Source organism: Paraphaeosphaeria sporulosa (genome assembly GCF_001642045.1).
Source record: "Paraphaeosphaeria sporulosa strain AP3s5-JAC2a unplaced genomic scaffold CC84scaffold_6, whole genome shotgun sequence".
NCBI classification, from domain to species: domain Eukaryota; kingdom Fungi; phylum Ascomycota; class Dothideomycetes; order Pleosporales; family Didymosphaeriaceae; genus Paraphaeosphaeria; species Paraphaeosphaeria sporulosa.
In genome coordinates, this window is record NW_017253365.1 from 1,149,177 (window position 1) to 1,167,296 (window position 18,120).

Below are 18,120 nucleotides of genomic sequence, written 5' to 3' on the forward strand. Positions count from 1 at the left end.
GTGTGTGCTTCACTAAAGAATTTCTTCCCTCAAACTCTTCACATCTTGCCAAAACTCCTCCACCAAAGCCAGAACATCTTTTTCCAAGGGCCCCTTCTTAGTCAACGCAGCAGTCTCGTGAACCTGTTCGATCCGGCTAGCACCCAGAATTATCCCGTCCTCGTCGTTGAGCACGGAATGATGCATCAGCCAACGTATGGCTACCTCTGGAGAAGTCAACCCTCTTTGCTGAACGGCAGCGTCAAACTTCTTCATAGCCATCATCAATTGGTCGCCGGAGAACATCTTTTGCATTACGTTTCCGACAGGTGAAGCTGCATCGAAGCGCGTCCCGGCGTAATCATTGTTCACGAATTTACCAGTCAGAAAGCCGGCGGCGAGAGGTCTTCCGATGCTATCAGCTATTTGATTCCCTCTTCCAGGTGAGAGAGTATGGAACGTACTGATAGCCGTTGAAGTGCATGCCCGCAGAGCGTAGTATGGGCAGAAGTTTCGTTTCCATACCCCTTGTGATGAGACTGTAGCTTCCTTGATAATAGCGCGGCTTCTCCCATCCGTTTTCGTTGCAGATTATGAGCATTTCCTCGAGTACACTGGGTGCAGTGTTGCACACGCCCCACTGAAGGCTAAGTCAGTAACTCAATGCATCTGTATCAAGGTAGATTGATTGGCTTACATGTTTGCAATGTCCCTGTCTTATTTGCTCGTTAAAGTTCTGGACCTGCTCCTTGAGTGGTGTAGCTGGATCTGCACGATGCGAATATAGTATGTTGACCTGCAGTTGATGTTCATTAGTAGGTTAAATGTGGAATGTTTGCAGAATCTAAGTTAGACGTCGAAACTGCCACTTATCAAAATCAACGACGTACGCTTTCTCTTCTCAGCCTATTCATGCTCTCACTAACGCTATTCTCTATCTTTTCCTTTTTTAAATCTCCACTACCATCCGCGTGCGTCTCCGTAAGAACTTTCGTGTCGACCACAAACCCATCAGCTGCCTCCCCCACCAACTTCTCCGCCAACCCTGGGCTTGTTGGCGGGTAACGAGCCGCGGTGTCGAGATGCGTTATTCCAAGCTCTTTCAGAGTGGACATGAGCGGGCGCACAGAGGTGGAATCTCGAAAAGAGCCCGGTGCCATGCCGAGGCCGCCAGTGCCGAATATGAGCTTAGGGGACATGATGGAAGAAACGAAATAACGGTTTTGGCGAAACGATTCCTGAGACGTCTGAAGCACTTGAGACGTAAGAGGCAGATGGTCGGAGCGGAGGAGTGATCGTTCTAAGTAAGAGATTATAGAACATTATGATAATACCTACTACTATTTGAGGACTAGTGCTTAGTGAGAGAGGAAAGTAATCGTTCTAAGTAAGTAGGAGGTTATAAAGTGTATTACTACCTACTACTATTTTAGGGTAAGTGCTTGGTTGAAAGAGAAAATGCAGTGGTCTACAAGGCAACTGCTAAGATCAAGAAAGCAGCGATTACATAGCGAGCTACTAATGTGGTTAACCCATGGTACCCTATGATCGTCACACTGCTTCAAACTAAGCATAACCCATGATGTGTACGAATGATACCTTCTAGTTACTAAGCGAACCCAAAAGTACTCTAATTTTTCTTCCGAAAGTCTCCGGTTTCTCTACTGCTTGACCAGTACGGAAAGTCTCACGATTATCGAAGGTTTGAGAGCTGCATCGTTGTTGGATCTGATGGGATGATGAACCACGCATTCCGACCGTACATGCTATGCCTCTTGTCTACCTCGAAAGTATTGATGACTCTCTTTTCCCAGGACAAGCAGCGCAGTACCAAGACCTTGACGTAGTGCTATGAGCACACCCGATCAGAACGTATATCTGAAGCCTTCGTCCTCCTGAATGACTTCCCCGTATTCATCCGCAGCCTTGTTTTCTTTCCGGAAGTGCAGGAACATTCCTGCGCACAGTATAATGAGCAGGAATTGAGTTGCTACGGCACACCAGACACCCGTCCTGTACGTTGGGTACTCTTTCTGCATGAACGTTGTGGAAGCGTAAATGCCACCAATCGCTGCAAACAGCAACTGCACGCCATTTGCCACACTGCGTCGCGAGTCCGAGCGGACGTTATTGCTCTGCAGTGCGATGATGGTGGGCAGGTTGGCGTTGCAGCCACTTACACCAAGGAAGACGCCAAAGTAACGAGCGCCCGGGTTGGTCGAGTATGCGGTGATCAGGAGACCGGTGAGCGTTATGACCGCGTTCCCGACCATCCAGGGCATTCGCAGATGAGAGCGGTCGGCCAACCAGGCGCAGAGCACGGTCCAGATAATGCTAAAGAGGTATGGGGGCGCGCATAGCAGGAACACTACCGCTGTGCTATCTACAATCGTGCCGAGGATGATTTGGATAAAATAAGCGAATGCATAGATAGGGGCAGAGCATGTGAGGAACATGAACCCGTAGACCCATAACTCCCAGTTGACGACGTGTCTTGTAAACTTCTCCCAGGTGAGTTTGTCGGGCTGAGAGTCTCCTCGATCTCGGTCAATGCGATCCAGTATTATCTGGAGTTCGTCCTGCGTGAAGCCTTGCAGCTTGTTTGTGGCGAGCATCCGGTCCGGGAAATCGATGACGAGGAAGAAGCCAATCAAAGCTATTCCCAGGGTTGCTGCTCCCTCGACTATGAAGATCCATCTCCAGCCTGCTATGCCATGGACTCCATCCAGTTTAACTATGGCGAAGGCGAGGATATTTCCAAAGGCGCTAACAAAGAGGTTGATGAGATACCACCTAACGGTCGAACTCAGTATGGAAAAAGCATGCCCAGAGTGCCGTAGCAAGACTCACCAACTTATTCTTGACTGTACTTCGAATCTCTGGTACCAAGTGGCGAGCAAGAACATACAACATGGGAGGTATCCAGCCTCGAAAACGCCAATCAACATCCTGCAAACGACGATGTATCGCCAGTCATTGATGAATCCCATGCCAAGCATGACGGAACCCCAGCACACTGCGAGTCCATTCAAAAGATACCTCGGTTTGAGAGGTCGAAGCAATAAGGTTGTGGGCAGTTCGAACAGGAAGTAGGTGATGAAGAAGACCAAAAGCGCAATTGAATAACGATTGCCGATGTCGAAACGTAGGTCCTTGTTCATACCAGCAACGCGTGCATTGGACAGGTTGACACGATCAAGACCAGCGACGGAGTATAGCAAGCCAAGGATGGGAATCAGGCGCCAGTCTACTTTGCGGAGGACCTTTGCTTCGCGTTTTTTTTGGGTATCGGAGAGCGTAGTTTCGTTAATGTGGCGATTAACTTCCTGCTTGGTGACGCCAGTCTCTTCATCGAAGGCTTCGAATTCATTGAACTCGGTTTTTTCTGACGCTGTCTGACCTCCTGTGGTAGTTTGGTGCGACATGATCGAATCGGGGTTGCAGTATGGAAATTATTATACCGAATGCCTCGAGACGCTTGTAATATAGCGAAGATCAACTGCCAGAAAAGACCGCGGATAACACCAGGTGTGCCTCTGCCGTGCCCGAGTAGAAGGACTCCATTTCCCTAAAAGCCTACCTTCATCCATTCTCTGCGTCTCTTCGAGTCATCGTTGCGTCGATCTCCGATGAGAGCCAATTACCAGCACCATGTTCTGCTTGGCCGCAGGAGCGGTGGGTCCGGCTTATATACTCAAGCTTTTTTGAACGACGACAACGGGGATGGATGGTATGTTTGCGGGGATGTTTGGGGAGGACCGAGGAAATCGATTTCCGTGGGTTGATCTGGGGTACCGGTAACGCTAGTCTGCTTGTGACCGCAACGACCGATGTCAATAGGTACATCGCTGCATCCCTATCTACCAGGTGTTTTGAGGTGGAGATAGATATGTTCTATTGTTATAGTGTTCTTAGTTAATTTCCAACCCATCTCTTCGTTCTTCTGATTGCAAGTTGACTATGAGGACGGTACCTGGTCAACCCAAGGAATAGAAGACTGCGCACCAGCTTTCTGCACCGTCAATGAAGCAGCCAGATTAGCATGCCTTATGGCGGAGTCGAGGTCGAATTCGGTTGCCTCAGAGGAAGACTTCCATCTCGCGACAGCAACTGAGTATGCCCCTACGAAGGTGTCGCCAGCTGCCGTTGTATCAACGACTTGTACTTTTCTGGCTGGTACAATCTTGCCAAGCTGTGACTGGGCATGTTGCTTGGCGGTTCTATAGTAGACACCCTATGGAATATTAGCGATGCAACAATACAATAGAGTCACACATACCTCTCCCCCAAGAGTGATGATCACATTTTTCACTCCTTTTTGGACAAAGACTGACGCGACTTCGTCCCATGACGTAGGATTGTCAATGCCAGATAGTATAGAAGCCTCCGTCTCGTTTACGATTAGATGGCTAAGTCCACTGTATGCCTCGTCTGGAAGAGGAATAGCCGGTGCAGGGTTGATGATGGTTTCCGCACCCTTCTCACGTGCCACCTTCATGTTGTGTAGGACCTACTCACTGTCAGCGTGGAACACCTCATTCTGTAAGCACATTTCTTGACTTACGACTTGCAACGGCAGTTCTAACTGGAACAAAACCACTGCAGCATCATCGTCGACCAAGTCCTCCACCTGAACATCATAGTTCGCCCCCGGACAGAACATGATACGATTCTCCCCCGTCCCCGTCTCGACGATAATGACCGCAACGCCGGTCTTCTTTCCCTTCAAGATCTTGACGCCCTTCGTACCCAACCCATCCGCCTGCAAACTCTTCAAGAAACCCTCGTGAAATTCATCGTCTCCAACAGCGCCCACCATCCGCACTTCGACATCAGACGCTTCGCCGCTCGATGCCTGCTTCTGCGTTCGCGAGAGCCGTGCACAGGCGACGGCCTGGTTTGCGCCCTTTCCACCAAATCCTGTGTTGAAGGACTCGGTTGTCAGGGTCTCGCCCGCAACGGGCACGCGGGGCGTACGCGTGACGAGGTCGACATTGAGAGAACCGATGACGGATATGACTGCAGACTTGGTAGACATGTTTGCGTACGATTTCTGGGGTTCTGAATCTGGGGGATCGGGTAGGCAAGCTCATGGCTGCGGGTGTGTTCGTCGGCTAGGCTAGCCCGAGAGAGGTAGCGTAGCCGACCATCGGTACCGCCCGATCTTAGGTACTATCTCCCATTACTTCATGCGCAATGGATCTTCGGCGATGCTCTGGTAACATGGTGCAGGTGGCATAAGAGACTTGCCGATGTCAGTCGGAGGCTTCACTGGTACGATTGAGTAAGGGTACAATCAGAACTAAAATTGAATATATGACACTGGACAAGTATTATAGGAAATCATTTGTACAAGCGCTATGCTCATTTGAATAGTGAGCAGTTTACAGTATATCAAAGAACGCTCGATAAATGCTGGATCGAAATCACATCTAGGACATTTTCTGACCGCTCGAATGCCGGCAGCTCTTGTAAACAAACTCCAGTAAACAAGCCCCATAGAACACCGGGAAACTCTCTCATAGAGCAAGCACCAGGCCCGCTAAACACTTGTGTCTCTAGCCACCATGTCTCTTACCGAGACATGGACTCTGATTTGCGCTCAGTGTCGCGAGTGAAGTGAAACCCGACACTCATCAACACCCGCAAACCTCTAAACCAAGGTGCCCCAATCTCGAAGCGCGAGTAGCCGAGATCGAAGGGCTCAAAAACCCCATCCACGTTCCCGTGTAGCAGCGTGCAGCATCTTGCGCAAGAACTTGAACGGCTTCAGCACCAGCGGCGTGCGCGTCTTGCGCTCTCCAAGCCCGCCGTCAAGCTCAGGCTTAGCCAGAGCCTTCCACTGCGCCCGAATGTTTGGATCGACAGACCGGATGGTGTGGGCGCCCGGACGAGGCCAGATACCCTTGGAATCGATGCGCAAGGGCGCGGATACGAGGTCCGCCTCCATCGAGTGGATTGTTGACGAGCCAGTGGTATTATGAAGACGAAGCAAATCGAGAGAGTTGAGGGATACAGGCGTGCGCTCGAGTGGAAAGTGCCGCGCGGGCATTGAATCCGGGCGTTTTGAGATGAACGTGAGAGAGAGCGGCTTAGCGGTCTCCCACTGGGCCTTCACTTCTGGATGTACGGGTTGCAGCATGCAGGGGCCAGGGCGTGGCGGTCGTGCAGGCATGCGAGGTGCTGGGAGGTGCTGGATGTCGCCAAACTTCTTGGGGTAGGTCGGCCAGATGACGGGGGCGTCGCGCATGTTAGCACGCATGGCGCAAAGAGTGGTGGTGTTGTCCTTGAGAATGGCGGGGCGCTGGACTGACTTCAGACCGCGCGCGATGCGGATGGGAATAGTATGCAGAGGAGAGCTAGGAATCCAGATTGGTGGGCGAGGGCTCTTGTTTTTGTTGACATACTTCAAAGGAGTCAAGGAGCAGCATCGATGGAAGGGCAGCACATCAGACTGCTTGGCACGTGGGCGAGTCTTCTCCTCCGCCAGAGCCTTGTCGTGTGCGGCAGCAGTGACGCAGATGAACGACGCCTCAGACTTGGTGTCATCATCTTCATCCTCATCCTCATCCTCATCATCGTCGTAGTCTCCCGGCGCCTCTAAAACAGCCTGAGAGGCATCCTCGATCTCGTACTCGAAGGAGAAGCAACTCTCCTGTCCATTCTCTGTAGATGTGTAAGAGGGCAACGACGTGAACGGATCCAGCAAGCTCGCCGCCCGCGGCAGAGACTTGAATTCCGGACCCCAATACATAACCCCTTTTTTGTCGTGATTGAGGAATTCTTGAATTGCTTCACGATCATAGAGAAACTCCCCGTTCGAGAGGCAGAAAACGACGGAGGCAACGACGAGCTTCTCGGTAGCCAGCGTGGCGTCGCTGAAGAAGCTAAGAGACTGCAGTCCTTCGTCGTCGATGGTGCTAGTCACATCGAAGAAGAGGACTTCGCCGAACGGTTGGTCGGCGGTGACTTGGTTAAGCCAGGCTTGTGTACGAGCATGTACGGCATCATCGAGGCAGCGCGTAGTGTCCTTGATGCCGACCTGGCTCTGAGCGAACTTATACCAAGATTTCTCGATCGCTGAGGTCTCATGTAGACAGAGATCGCGTGCGAAAGCCGGACTCAAGGAGAAGTCGGGAAATGGCTCGGTATCGCCTCCTAGGAGACCGATGCTGTAGCCACCATCGCGAGGGACTTCAGGTACCTTCAAGATCGTATCAGGCTCACGGGCCGCCTGACCACGTGCGCATCGCTTCGAGATCGTGTTGTCCAATTCTTGTTGGGTCCTGCAGAAAGGTTGAGTCACTGCGTTCTTTTTGTGTGGAAGAGGTTGTTTCAGAGGAAGAATATGGGTGGAGCTTTACGCTGTAGTATTCCGGGCTCACAGGTGTGGTTAACCTGCTTAGGTTGAGTGAAAACACATGAGGGAAGGAATACAATCTAAGGGGGTCGATACTCAGCGTCTTGTGTCTGGATAATGTTGGTGCAAAACATAGTGGATTAACAATGCGACATATAGCGAAAGCACGCTGTTTGCAGCGACGCGAGCACCTTGTGATCGCTGCGCTCAGGTACTACGCGCAGAATTAGCAAGTTCGTGTGGAGCGATCATGTATCAAGCCAGGCCTGCGAAAGAGGCACTCCGTGGCGTAGGATAGACGCAAGGGTGGGGCTAAATAATCATAGTTTGTAGCGCAGTAAAGTGTATTTGCATGTAGACAAGAAGAGCTACATGTCGAGCAGCGGCTAGTAACGCCAGGTCATTGAACATAAAGCATGCGTGGAGGTATCTTTGCTCGACCTAAATCACATCTGCCTCCACAATCATAGTCTCGTATCCAGAACGATCCTTCCCATACCCTAACGCCATCCGAGTGTCACCTTTACCGGCTAGATATTAGATCGGTATACAGCACTCTGGCCATGCCTCCATTGTATCGTCTCCCTTGCGGCCATCACATGCAGTGCACGGCCCAAGGCTTGCTCCGAGTAGCCCTTCCCATCGCACATCTCGCGCTTCAATGTTGAGAGATTGACCTGCCACCCAATTGGCATGCGCCGTCGCAATTCTTCCTCAACTTTGTTCACCTCGTCCATGAGCTCTTTGGATGCTTGGCCCTCTCCTTGGTTCACGGCATCCATGGTGGAAGCCAAGAACAGACGGATTGCCTCGTCAACATGGGACTCATCGGCAACAGGGGACAGCGAGAGCTTGGCCAAAGATTCTGTTATACGGATGATGGCTTCCAACTGACGCACGGTGATGGGAATAGAAGAGCGTTGGTTGGCGTTCATTTCAGAGGCATGAACCTGTCGCCTGATGCTGACGAAGTGGGAACTCAGCTTCTCGGCGGCCTCGGGCGATAGTCTTGGGGCACATTTTTGGCGACAGTACGAGATGTAGCGCTTCATCTTTTCGATGGGAATCTCCGACTCCACTACCTCTTCTGTTCCGCGGCCTCCCATGGCGAGACCCATGACGTGCTTCGCTATCCGCTCGTCGCGAGCGCGGTCGTGCTCGTCCCGGACAATGAAGATCATGTCGAAACGTGACAAGATTGTGGTTTGGAAGTCGATATTTTCGCCTGGTGTTTTCATGTCATCGTAGCGTCCGAAGATAGGATTGGCGGCGGCAAGAACGGACGTTCGCGAGTTGAGAATCGTGGTGATACCTGCTTTTGCGATAGAGATGGTTTGCTGTTCCATGGCCTCGTGGATCGCGACACGGTCTTCGTCACGCATCTTATCGAACTCATCAATACACACAACACCCCCGTCAGCGAGGACCATAGCGCCCCCTTCCAGGTAGAATTCTCGCGTGTTATGGTCCCGTTGAACTGAGGCAGTCAGACCAGCTGCTGACGAACCTTTTCCGGAGGTATAGACGGCGATGGGCGAAGCCCTTTCCACGAACTTCAACAGTTGGGACTTGGCTGTACCAGGGTCACCGAGCAGCAGAACATTGATATCGCCACGGAGCTTCATGCCATCTGGTAGAATCTTTTTGGAGCCTCCCATCAGCAGGCACGCAATAGCCTTCTTGATGTCCTTGTTTCCGTAGATGGACGGCGCGATGCAGCTGGCGAATACTTCGTAAATGTCTCGTCTTCGGCTCAACTCTAAGAACTCCTGCTCTTCCTCCTCAGTGAAGGTCAGGTTACCCTTGGCGGTGTGGTCGACATCGGCATGTATGCCCACGGCGCGGATATACGGATTCCGAATGGCTACGGCGGCGTTCTGTGACCTCTTGGAGCCTTTCTGTTGGTAGATGGAGTAGATGCCCATGACGGTGCACCTTGTACCGGGGACAACGCGGTTGGCCAGATATCGGTCGGCTGAGATCATGATGTGACGCGGCAGCTCACCGACTGGTACTTGGTCAGGGGCTTCCTGCATTTTGAGGACCTGCTGGTCGACAAACTGGCAGCGCTCGTGCATGACATAGTATGGGTCGAGAGGGCATTTATCGTCGTTTTCTCCGCGCTGGCGGCTGCATGTGCGGGGGAGCGAGACGCCCGAGAAACCGCCAGACACGGGTAGGGTCTCTTCGTGTTGACAATTCCGGCAGCGGATGGCGAGGGTTGTGGATTTGGAAGAGAGGGTGGAGGCGCCGATGATGATGCCCGGTATGCGCACGAGGCGCGAAACGGATGTGGCGGTCAGGTCACGGATGGAGAGCTCCGAGGCGGACGAGTGGAGCAGCAGCTGATGCTCGGGCAGCTTGATGGTCCGTTGCGAGGGGTAGACGATGCGCTGTGTGCATGACTTGAGAGCGGCCTCGAACAGAGGGATGATCTCGGCAGGGTCCTGGGTGAGCTTGTGGGCCAGCTCCTCGTCGAACGAGATGAGGTGTGCAACGTCGACGTCGCAGTAGTACTGCTTGATGAGCACATTTTCGCGGATCTGGTCTCTTGGGCCGGTGTAAGCAATGGCCAGCAGCGCTTTCCGCGTCGTGCACGTACCTGTAAACGAAGACGTTGTCGAGGTGGAAGTCCATGATGAAGTCGACCAGGCGCTGCTGCATGCGGCTGGGGGCAGCATCGCCGTGGTCGCCGTCGCCCTCGCTGGGGAAGACGCTGATTGTGTAGGGCGTCTGTCTGTCGGCCATTGCGTGCGCGCTGCGTGTGCTGGTGTTGGGGGAGGGAAGTGGATGGAGGGGTCGGGGCGACGCGCCAAACACGCGCTCGTGAGAAAACGACGCGTAGGCAATATTGCACCTGGCTTTGGCCTAGCGTATGGGCGTCTGCACCAGTGGCCGGGACTGGACTTGGGCCACGATGGAGGTATAGCTAGCTGCGCGAGTGAAGCAGCAATCCATGTACGCTCCAGAGCAAGCGTTGTCCCAGGATCTCTATGTAGCTATTCTCCGACTCCTCACGTGTCTCCACGCACGAGAGTGTGCTGCCGAGAGGCTCTCGCCGTGCGCTACCCCGTACGCGGGAGCCACGCCGTGAACCCTGCAAAGCTGCGCTGCGCTGCGCTGCGGCCACATCGGACCCATGCCAGGCCCTCCAACGCTGGCCGTACACGCTCAGCGCTCCGCGACGTTGCGCTTTCTGCATCTGCTGCTGTCCGCATTCCTGCACTATACGCACTGCAGCTTCTGCTGGCCCGGCTCGGCATGTCGTAGCGATTGATCCTCCGCAATCCGCTTTGTGCCCTCCCTATGCCTCGGCCACCCGCGCGCCCCAGACTTGCGCCCCGAACATGTCGTCCTCGCCGCGGCGGTCCTCGCAGGAGAGCTTCGAGTTCCTGTCGCCCAACATCTCCCAGGCCCAGTTCCCCTTCCCCGCGCCGCCAGAATGGACCCACCGCCCCAACTCGACCGGCGGCGCCCGCTATCAGCCACGTCGCGGGTCCACGTCGAGCTCGATACACTCGGTGGGAGGAGCGCTGGATACGGCATTCAAAGGAAGCATGGGACCGCTGAGGGAGCAGCAGAACAACAATGGTAGGTCCCCCGTGTCGTCTTGCGAACCATTCTTGCGAACCACCTTGAAGCATCGTGGTCGTGGTCGTGCTGACGTGCACAGCCATATCCACGCTGCTCCAACCCCCCATCGTGCGCACCGGCATGCTGCCGCATACCGCCCAGACCGCAATGTCCGGCAGCCATCGTCCACCGTCGACCAAGGACATACCGCCCGTGACCCTAGCAAACATACCCCACGTCGAAGCGTCCGCTTTCAACCCCTACCTGTCGCAGATTGGCAATCTGTACGAAGCCTTCCAGCGCGCAAAAGCCGAGGCGGATGATGCGGCAGCGATACTACGAAAGGACTCGGTCAAGAAGGACGACCTCTCCGATGCCGTCGAGCGTGGCATGCGCGCAGGCTCCCCGGCCGCCACCCCAAAGCTCTCCTCTTCCGCCTTCTCGCCCTCCTCGTCGCCGAAACCGAAACGCCGCACCAGTGGCTCGAAACGCGCGCTGCCCACCATCACGCCACTGTCCACCATTCCCAATGTCTATTTCGACGAAAACTTCCGCCTGGAAAACCCTCGCACCTTCGATGTCGTCAGCGAAAGGTCTGAAGTCGTCAGGCCGGTGCGGACCAAGAGCGGAGACGACCTCAACGATGCCAATGGTTCGTTTGAAGCACCTCAACCGCCCGGCCGCAAGGCGCTTGCCACCAATGCGATATTGCAGGAGAAGCTGTCGTGGTACATGGATACGGTGGAAGTGCACCTTATATCGTCAATATCCACGGCCTCAACCTCATTCTTTGCGGCTCTGGGTTCGCTGAGAGAGCTCCAGTCGGAGGCCTCTGAGTCTGTGGAGAGGATCAAAACTGTTCGGAGCGATCTGAAGCGGCTGGACGATCAGATGGCCATAGGCGGTCTAAAGATTGTAGACATGAAGCGCCGGCGAGAGAATCTCAGGAAGCTTACCCACGCCACCGACCAGCTGCAAGCTGTAATCACTGGCCTGTCTGTATGCGATGAGACCGTCGACAAGGGGGCACTCGAATCAGCCATGACTCGCTTGGAAACCATCGAAAGGTTGATTTGCGGTACCCTCGACACAACTGATACCTCCGCTACTTCTTGGATGCAACCACCGTGTCCTCCTAGTATCGTCGATCTTCGTACCTTACGAGCTCTTGATGGAGTGTCCGAGGGCATAAATCAACTACGATTCCGCATCGGCAAGGGGTTCGAACAGCGTTTCGTGGACACCCTTCGTAACGATCTACGTGAGCACGTGAAGCGCACGCCCAGTCGCGATACCCTGCAAAGATGGGCAGCAACATCGCAACGTGGCCGTGGGGATCATCAGCGGTTGAAGTCATCATTGCCCGCATATCTTACCACAAGCAACCAGTTCCGCTCAGATTTACGTGCAGATCTTGTTGGTCTGAGTGGTTCCAATTTTACCAACCAAGCCAGTGCGACCTTCCGAGACGCTATCGTGCGCGAAATGAAGTTGGTGATTCGACAATATCTGCCCAGTTCTACTGATGATGATGCCGAGTCCATGACCTCAGTCTCCACGCGCGGTGGTCGGGGTTACAGTCAGCAGGACAAGAATTCGATTCTCGCGCGGAATCTACGCGCTATGGATCCAGCCGATGCAGAAGAATTCTTCACTGGTATCTTCACCGACATCGGCGAAGCTTTGCGACGATTGAGTGTGCAAGTTAAAGTGCTTCTTGATGTTACGAGTGGCGTCAGTACGCCACCAGCATCCAGTGGAGGTCTTCGTTCACCTCCGCGAAGTCCGTACATGAGCAGTATTGACGGCGCAATGGGAGCTGTCCCGAATCCCATGGATATGACCGGACTACAAGAGGAGTTGATGCAAGCACTAGACATGTCTAGTCTGCTTGGACAAGCTGTAGATGCTGCTCAGACACAAGTCACTAAATTATTGAAGGTCCGAGCTGAGGTCACAAGCAACCTACCATTGAACCGGTTCCTCCGCTACTTCAACCTTTGTCGATTATTCGCCGATGAATGCGAAGCTGTATCTGGCCGGTCTGGTGCAGCTCTGAAAGGCGTGGTAAACAACCACATCACCGACTTCGTGTCCAAGTTTGGGGACAATGAGAAGCAGGCACTGGCGAAAGCTATGGACTCCGATCGATGGGAACCAAAAGACTTCGATGAACGCGACAAAGAGGTGTTGGCACGAATTCTGAAAGGCATGGAATCCGACCCCACTGAATGGAAAGAAGCAGGTTCCATACTTGGCGAGGTTGGAGATGACAGCCCCACGAACGGAACTGCTCACACCAACGGTGCTCTAACAGAGAAAGAAAAGAAGTCGCCAGCACCGGCGTATGTCGACGAAGAAAAGTACATCGTATCGAACTCTTCTGCTGTCGTCATCCGCGGTATTGAACGCTTCGAAACTCTCCTCACTGCCATGCCCAATATGACCTCCGAAATATCCGCGGTCCTTTGCGATTACATCAAGCTGTTCAATTCTCGACTTTGTCAGCTCATCCTGGGCGCTGGGGCGATGCATAGTGCTGGGCTCAAAAACATCAACACCAAACACCTCGCTATTGCCTCACAAACCCTGTCATTTATCATAGCGCTCCTGCCATATCTCCGTGAATGCGCCCGTCGCCACGCAACAGCAAACAAGACCGCCTTGGCCGAGTTTGACAATGTGAAGCGTCTACTACATGACCAACAACAGTCCATACACGAGAAACTCATTGACATCATGAGTAATCGTGCAACTGTGCACGTGCGTAATCTTAGAAAGATCGAGTGGGACGCCGAAGCAGAGACGAAGAAAGAGGTCAGCCCGAACATGGAGACGCTTACTAAAGAGACGGTCACACTGCATAAGGTGATCAACAAGTATTTGCACGAGATCCAAGTCAGGATGATCATGGCACCTGTGTTCGAGAGTTATCGCGACCAACTCGGCAAGGTTTTCAAGGACGCCGCGGTCAAAACGGACCTTGGAAAACAAAGGTTTGCGGTCCCCTTCAAGACGAGACAATATAACTTATGCCTGATAGAATCCTCCGTGACGCGAAACTCTTCGATGCGAAACTTGGACAGATCGATGGTGCCGGTAATACCGGCACGTACCTCATTCAGCTTGTTGAAGGGAAAGTCGTCGCGCCGACTGAGCATGAAGCCAATAAGGCTGAGGAAACGAAGAAAGAGGAACCAGAGACCGTCCCAGAGAAGGCCAGCGAACCGACAACGTGAGGGTAGTCCAATGAGTGTAGAAGTGCACGTCTCGCAGCGCCAGCGTACAATCACGGAGTGACAACGTTGGTTTTGTCTGCTCATGAATGAAGCGAAGCAGGTGAGCTTCGGGCCGAGACGATGCATCGGGAGATGGGGAGGCTTGTCGTTTGTAAATGTATGTATAGTGCATCATGCATGGCGATGGCGTTGGGGCGCACAAACGGTGATAAAGAGCGTTCACGTGCACTCATGCAGCTGAAGACCATTCGAGCAAATCTACCGCAGCCGCATAGACTACTTCATGTTTCCGTCACTGGTCGCACTTACATACTGCTGCAATATCCTTGGCCACCGGGGAACAAGATGCATCACCCGGCGAGCATCATGTCGTGACACGCGCGACTTGATCGACACAAACAGCAGTTGCTTTCAAGCGAAAAGTGGCATGATAAGGTTCAATGCAGCATCAGCCTGCACTCCGCCCGTGTACCCATGGTATCGTACCCCTGACAACGATGACCGTGCGTTGATGTCGTGCAAGCAAGAGTAATCTTCGATCGGTTCTATGTCGCTCTAGCCAACCGCTCCCTACTCCGCTTGATCTTTCTTTCTGATCCATCGGCTAAGCTTACACGGCATCAAAGTTAGCTGCACGAACTATCACCGGGCTCTCAGCTCCGACATCATCAGCCGCACATGCAGACTCGAGATGCATTCGATACTGATGCCGACCATCCCAGTGGCATCCGAGCCAGTTTCTGCAGCCAGCGGCCCGTCGACACCAAGGTTGTGCGCCCAATTTCTAGTAGCGACGTCTTGTGACGTCGTACAGAACGCCTCACCCAAAGCTAAGCCCTACCTATGTGGATCTGTCCAACATAGGATCTCACGCGTTGGCGGGGAAGATAGGCAGTAAGCATTTGCTCAGGAAGGTGCTACGACAGTACGAGCGCTGATACACGTGCAGTGACCGGTCACTTCAAATGGTAAGTCATGTCGCCAAGGCTATCAAGTTGCTTCCAGGCGACTTCCGCCGCGATGTTCCTCGCCCATGTGGACGACACTGCAGCATCGACGTGTGGACTAGACCGCATACCGCTGAATTGATTGCGTGACTGAATTCTGATACACGTCTCTTCGCGGCCATGGCTTGACTAAACCGTTCATGGGCACCCCTAGGCGTATTTCCAAGACATGTTACGAACGTCCGGCGGCGAGTTCTCCATGATCGAGATGATTCGATGCAGTGAAGTGGATACGTCGAGGTGATTTCGAAGGGTCAGTTCACCGATCGAGTGGTTATTGGTCGGTGCGGGTATACGCCGTTTCGCGTCGTTCCCTATCAAGTTGCATCGGCCTACGCAGTAGGTGTTATGTGCCTCGCGATAGCATAGCCTAATCTATAGACACAAACAGAAAAGTGGACGTGACAAAATCCCCTCCACGCCCCCACGCCTGTCCCACACCATGTATAAATCCTGGGCCCCCAATGCCCGCCGTTCGCCTTCACCAAACGCAAGCTCCAGCATCTCTACAGCACAGCTGCTTCTCTACACAAACACTACATCACGTCACGTCACGTCGCGCATTCAACGCGCAGACAAACACCTTCTCACCAACACACCTCGATTCATCATTCATCTCCACGTCCAGCAGCTTCGCGGCCAGCACCAGTCGCACAAGCAAACATGTCACCCCTCGCCCACTACATCATCTCCACTTCGCAGCCGCGCCGTCGCTCCACAGCCAGCCTCTCCAGCACCACCACGACCTCCTCCATGAACTCTGACATGGGCCTCCAGGCCACCACCGCCGACATCGGCACCCCGAAGGGATCCAGCGTTGACCTAACAGCACAGCGGAAACAAGCTGGGGAGAAACCCTCGGCCGTGAGCCAGGCGCAGGGATGCATGCACGTGTGCGGTGGAGGTAGGGTAGAGGGTCAACAACAAGGTTTGGGGAATGGTGAGGGAAAGAGGAAGGGGGAGGGGAGGGGTGAGTGGACCTGGAATGTAGGGTTTGGTGTGTGGTCAAGCTGATTTGTTAGAGGAGAGGGAGTCTGCTGGCGAGGTGGCTTGGTGAATTGCGCGGTGATTCTGGTGTTAGAGGCGTGAAGGATAGCTCTAGGCTCGGTGGTGGGATGTGGGTAGTACGGGTGGCTATTGGATGTCTGTACCTATGCAATCGATGATACTTTGGAACATTCACGCGACCTTTCGTTGCGGATTTGTGTACAGTTGGACTAAAATTTGGAATCTGCACATGCGTCTCGCTCATAGCATGGTTTGCACACGTGGACTGGTGTTTTCAAGATGGAACCTTTCGAGATTAATGGTTCTTCGCTTGATCCTTTTGAATCCTTTCAACATCGATCCTTCTTACATTGATCCTTCCAAGATCGTTCCTGATCCTTCTCAGATCGATCCTTCTAAGATCTTTATTACAATGTGACGTACACGCCAAGCACCAATCGCATCAACAGTAATTACGCTGATATAGCAAGATTCACCACATTCGTTTTCTCGTCTAGTCTGCATAACCTTCTGAGAAATCGCTTCTGGAGCGCAGAGAGAGGATAAACCGACGCCCGCCACGAAGGTTCTGACCCTAACTGGGATGTTCTGTCAATTACTGAGGCCCAACAACACGAGCGGTCGACCTCATGATTAAACATTCAGCCATTGCCTATCGTTTATTCATCATCATTTCGCTTCAAAACCTTAGTTTCCCTGCGACATATAGCATTGACACGCGTCGAATCCAAGGAGGCGGTATTCACGTAATGGGCCCAGATGAAACGGATGTACTTTGACGTGAATCGAGCTGACCTTCACCAGTGAAAGGAGAATCTTGGCTCGACTATTACTTGCAAGCGGCGTACGATCACTCTTCGCCTTGGTTAGCCAGGGTCAGAATCTCGCATGAGAGGTGCTGATGAAGGGAAGCGTACGTACTCGTGGCATTGATCTGTGTATGGGTCAGAGTGCTGCAAACGCGCACAAACAACAGACCCATGGCCCTTCACGGAAATTTGGTTCATTCGATTTATAGGCACCCCACGTGTCGTAGTCGATCAGTCGTTATCATTATTTGCTCTCTGTACGGTCAGGCGGGTATCAGCTTGCTTGAATTTCAGTAGCTGAAAGACTTTTCTTGCCATTCAAGGTACGAAGCTCAAACCCTAAGTAAGGGGAAATTTATCTTATGCATATATCATCCATCTAAACCCCGTCATTGATTGCCTATGGCTATCCGTTTGTAGCCTCATGATTTTTGCAGTGTTTGCAGCTTGTCACCATCACGGCCACGTTCCTTTGATTGCTTCCAATATCACAGCAGGCCCCGTTGATATATTTTTAGTATTGTCACATTTAAATTGTCTCCCGCAGTACCTTGCAATTTAAGCTTTTCGAACTGCTTCTCGCTAGACGTATTCGTAATGCTCATGATGATCACACCACATTAGGAAATCGACCTAACGGGGATGGCAAAGTTTAGGAAGAATCCAACCGAGAGACTAGAGCAAGCGTCGTGGAAATGTCACGAATGCACCCAGTGCAACCCTGCGTACTGGTCCCAAGATGAGAACGGTGAAAACGCCCTCCACGTAGAATCCCGCTGCATTGGTTGCAGGCACTGGCATTGTGCTCGCTGCGACGGCTACGAGAAGGAGCCAACCGGCAAGGACAGGGGCTGGACTGTGGTGCAGGGGAGGGAAGTCGGCCGAGGCATGACGAAATGTCTGGGACAACGGGAGCCAGGGTGGACGGGTACAAGCAAGCGAAGCGACCCTATTTGCACACGGGAGCTGGAGACTAATGCAGTTGGGGAAATAGAGACGTTCGGGATTCATGCCAGCATGTGACAGCCGAAGGAACGACATATTACCCAATTCGGGCAGCAGTGAATCGTGACTAATTGGAACTGGGGATGTGGTGAAAATATGAGCCTGATTACATGTTTGTAGATTGTATCCTATCAAAGGCT

At 53.0% G+C, this 18,120-nt stretch overlaps 6 protein-coding genes across 6 annotated transcripts; 2 read left to right on the forward strand and 4 right to left on the reverse strand.

Moving 5' to 3' along the window:
* Window positions 1–12: 12 nt before the first annotated feature.
* Window positions 13–1,178, reverse strand: CC84DRAFT_1218147 (putative oxidoreductase; the record flags this gene model as incomplete). The annotated part of the gene is made up of 4 exons (XM_018182969.1): window positions 13–385; window positions 444–619; window positions 677–775; window positions 870–1,178. The coding sequence occupies 4 exons, from the start codon at window positions 1,176–1,178 to the stop codon at window positions 13–15; spliced, it is 957 nt and encodes a 318-aa protein (XP_018035084.1).
* A 413-nt stretch (window positions 1,179–1,591) lies between these two features.
* Window positions 1,592–3,544, reverse strand: CC84DRAFT_1246981 (MFS general substrate transporter). The gene is made up of 2 exons (XM_018184220.1): window positions 2,830–3,544; window positions 1,592–2,772 (listed from the first exon to the last, which is right to left on the reverse strand). Exons 1-2 carry the CDS (start codon window positions 3,402–3,404, stop codon window positions 1,845–1,847), a joined length of 1,503 nt encoding a protein of 500 aa, XP_018035085.1. The 5' UTR covers window positions 3,405–3,544; the 3' UTR covers window positions 1,592–1,844.
* A 116-nt stretch (window positions 3,545–3,660) lies between these two features.
* Window positions 3,661–5,043, reverse strand: CC84DRAFT_1147527 (Ribokinase-like protein). Its single transcript, XM_018176596.1, has 3 exons — window positions 4,544–5,043; window positions 4,259–4,489; window positions 3,661–4,213 (listed from the first exon to the last, which is right to left on the reverse strand). The coding sequence occupies exons 1-3, from the start codon at window positions 5,015–5,017 to the stop codon at window positions 3,938–3,940; spliced, it is 981 nt and encodes a 326-aa protein (XP_018035086.1). The 5' UTR covers window positions 5,018–5,043; the 3' UTR covers window positions 3,661–3,937.
* A 2,727-nt stretch (window positions 5,044–7,770) lies between these two features.
* CC84DRAFT_801092 (MCM-domain-containing protein) lies at window positions 7,771–10,177 on the reverse strand. Its single transcript, XM_018187471.1, has 2 exons — window positions 9,942–10,177; window positions 7,771–9,889 (listed from the first exon to the last, which is right to left on the reverse strand). The coding sequence occupies exons 1-2, from the start codon at window positions 10,085–10,087 to the stop codon at window positions 7,870–7,872; spliced, it is 2,166 nt and encodes a 721-aa protein (XP_018035087.1). The 5' UTR covers window positions 10,088–10,177; the 3' UTR covers window positions 7,771–7,869.
* Window positions 10,178–10,467: 290 nt separating this feature from the next.
* On the forward strand, window positions 10,468–14,426 carry CC84DRAFT_1165107 (Vps54-domain-containing protein). The gene is made up of 3 exons (XM_018178642.1): window positions 10,468–10,930; window positions 11,013–13,908; window positions 13,956–14,426. The coding sequence occupies exons 1-3, from the start codon at window positions 10,687–10,689 to the stop codon at window positions 14,149–14,151; spliced, it is 3,336 nt and encodes a 1,111-aa protein (XP_018035088.1). The 5' UTR covers window positions 10,468–10,686; the 3' UTR covers window positions 14,152–14,426.
* A 1,114-nt stretch (window positions 14,427–15,540) lies between these two features.
* Window positions 15,541–16,172, forward strand: CC84DRAFT_1246985 (uncharacterized protein; the record flags this gene model as incomplete). The annotated part of the gene is made up of 1 exon (XM_018184221.1): window positions 15,541–16,172. The coding sequence occupies exon 1, from the start codon at window positions 15,822–15,824 to the stop codon at window positions 16,170–16,172; it is 351 nt and encodes a 116-aa protein (XP_018035089.1). The 5' UTR covers window positions 15,541–15,821.
* Window positions 16,173–18,120: the final 1,948 nt, after the last annotated feature.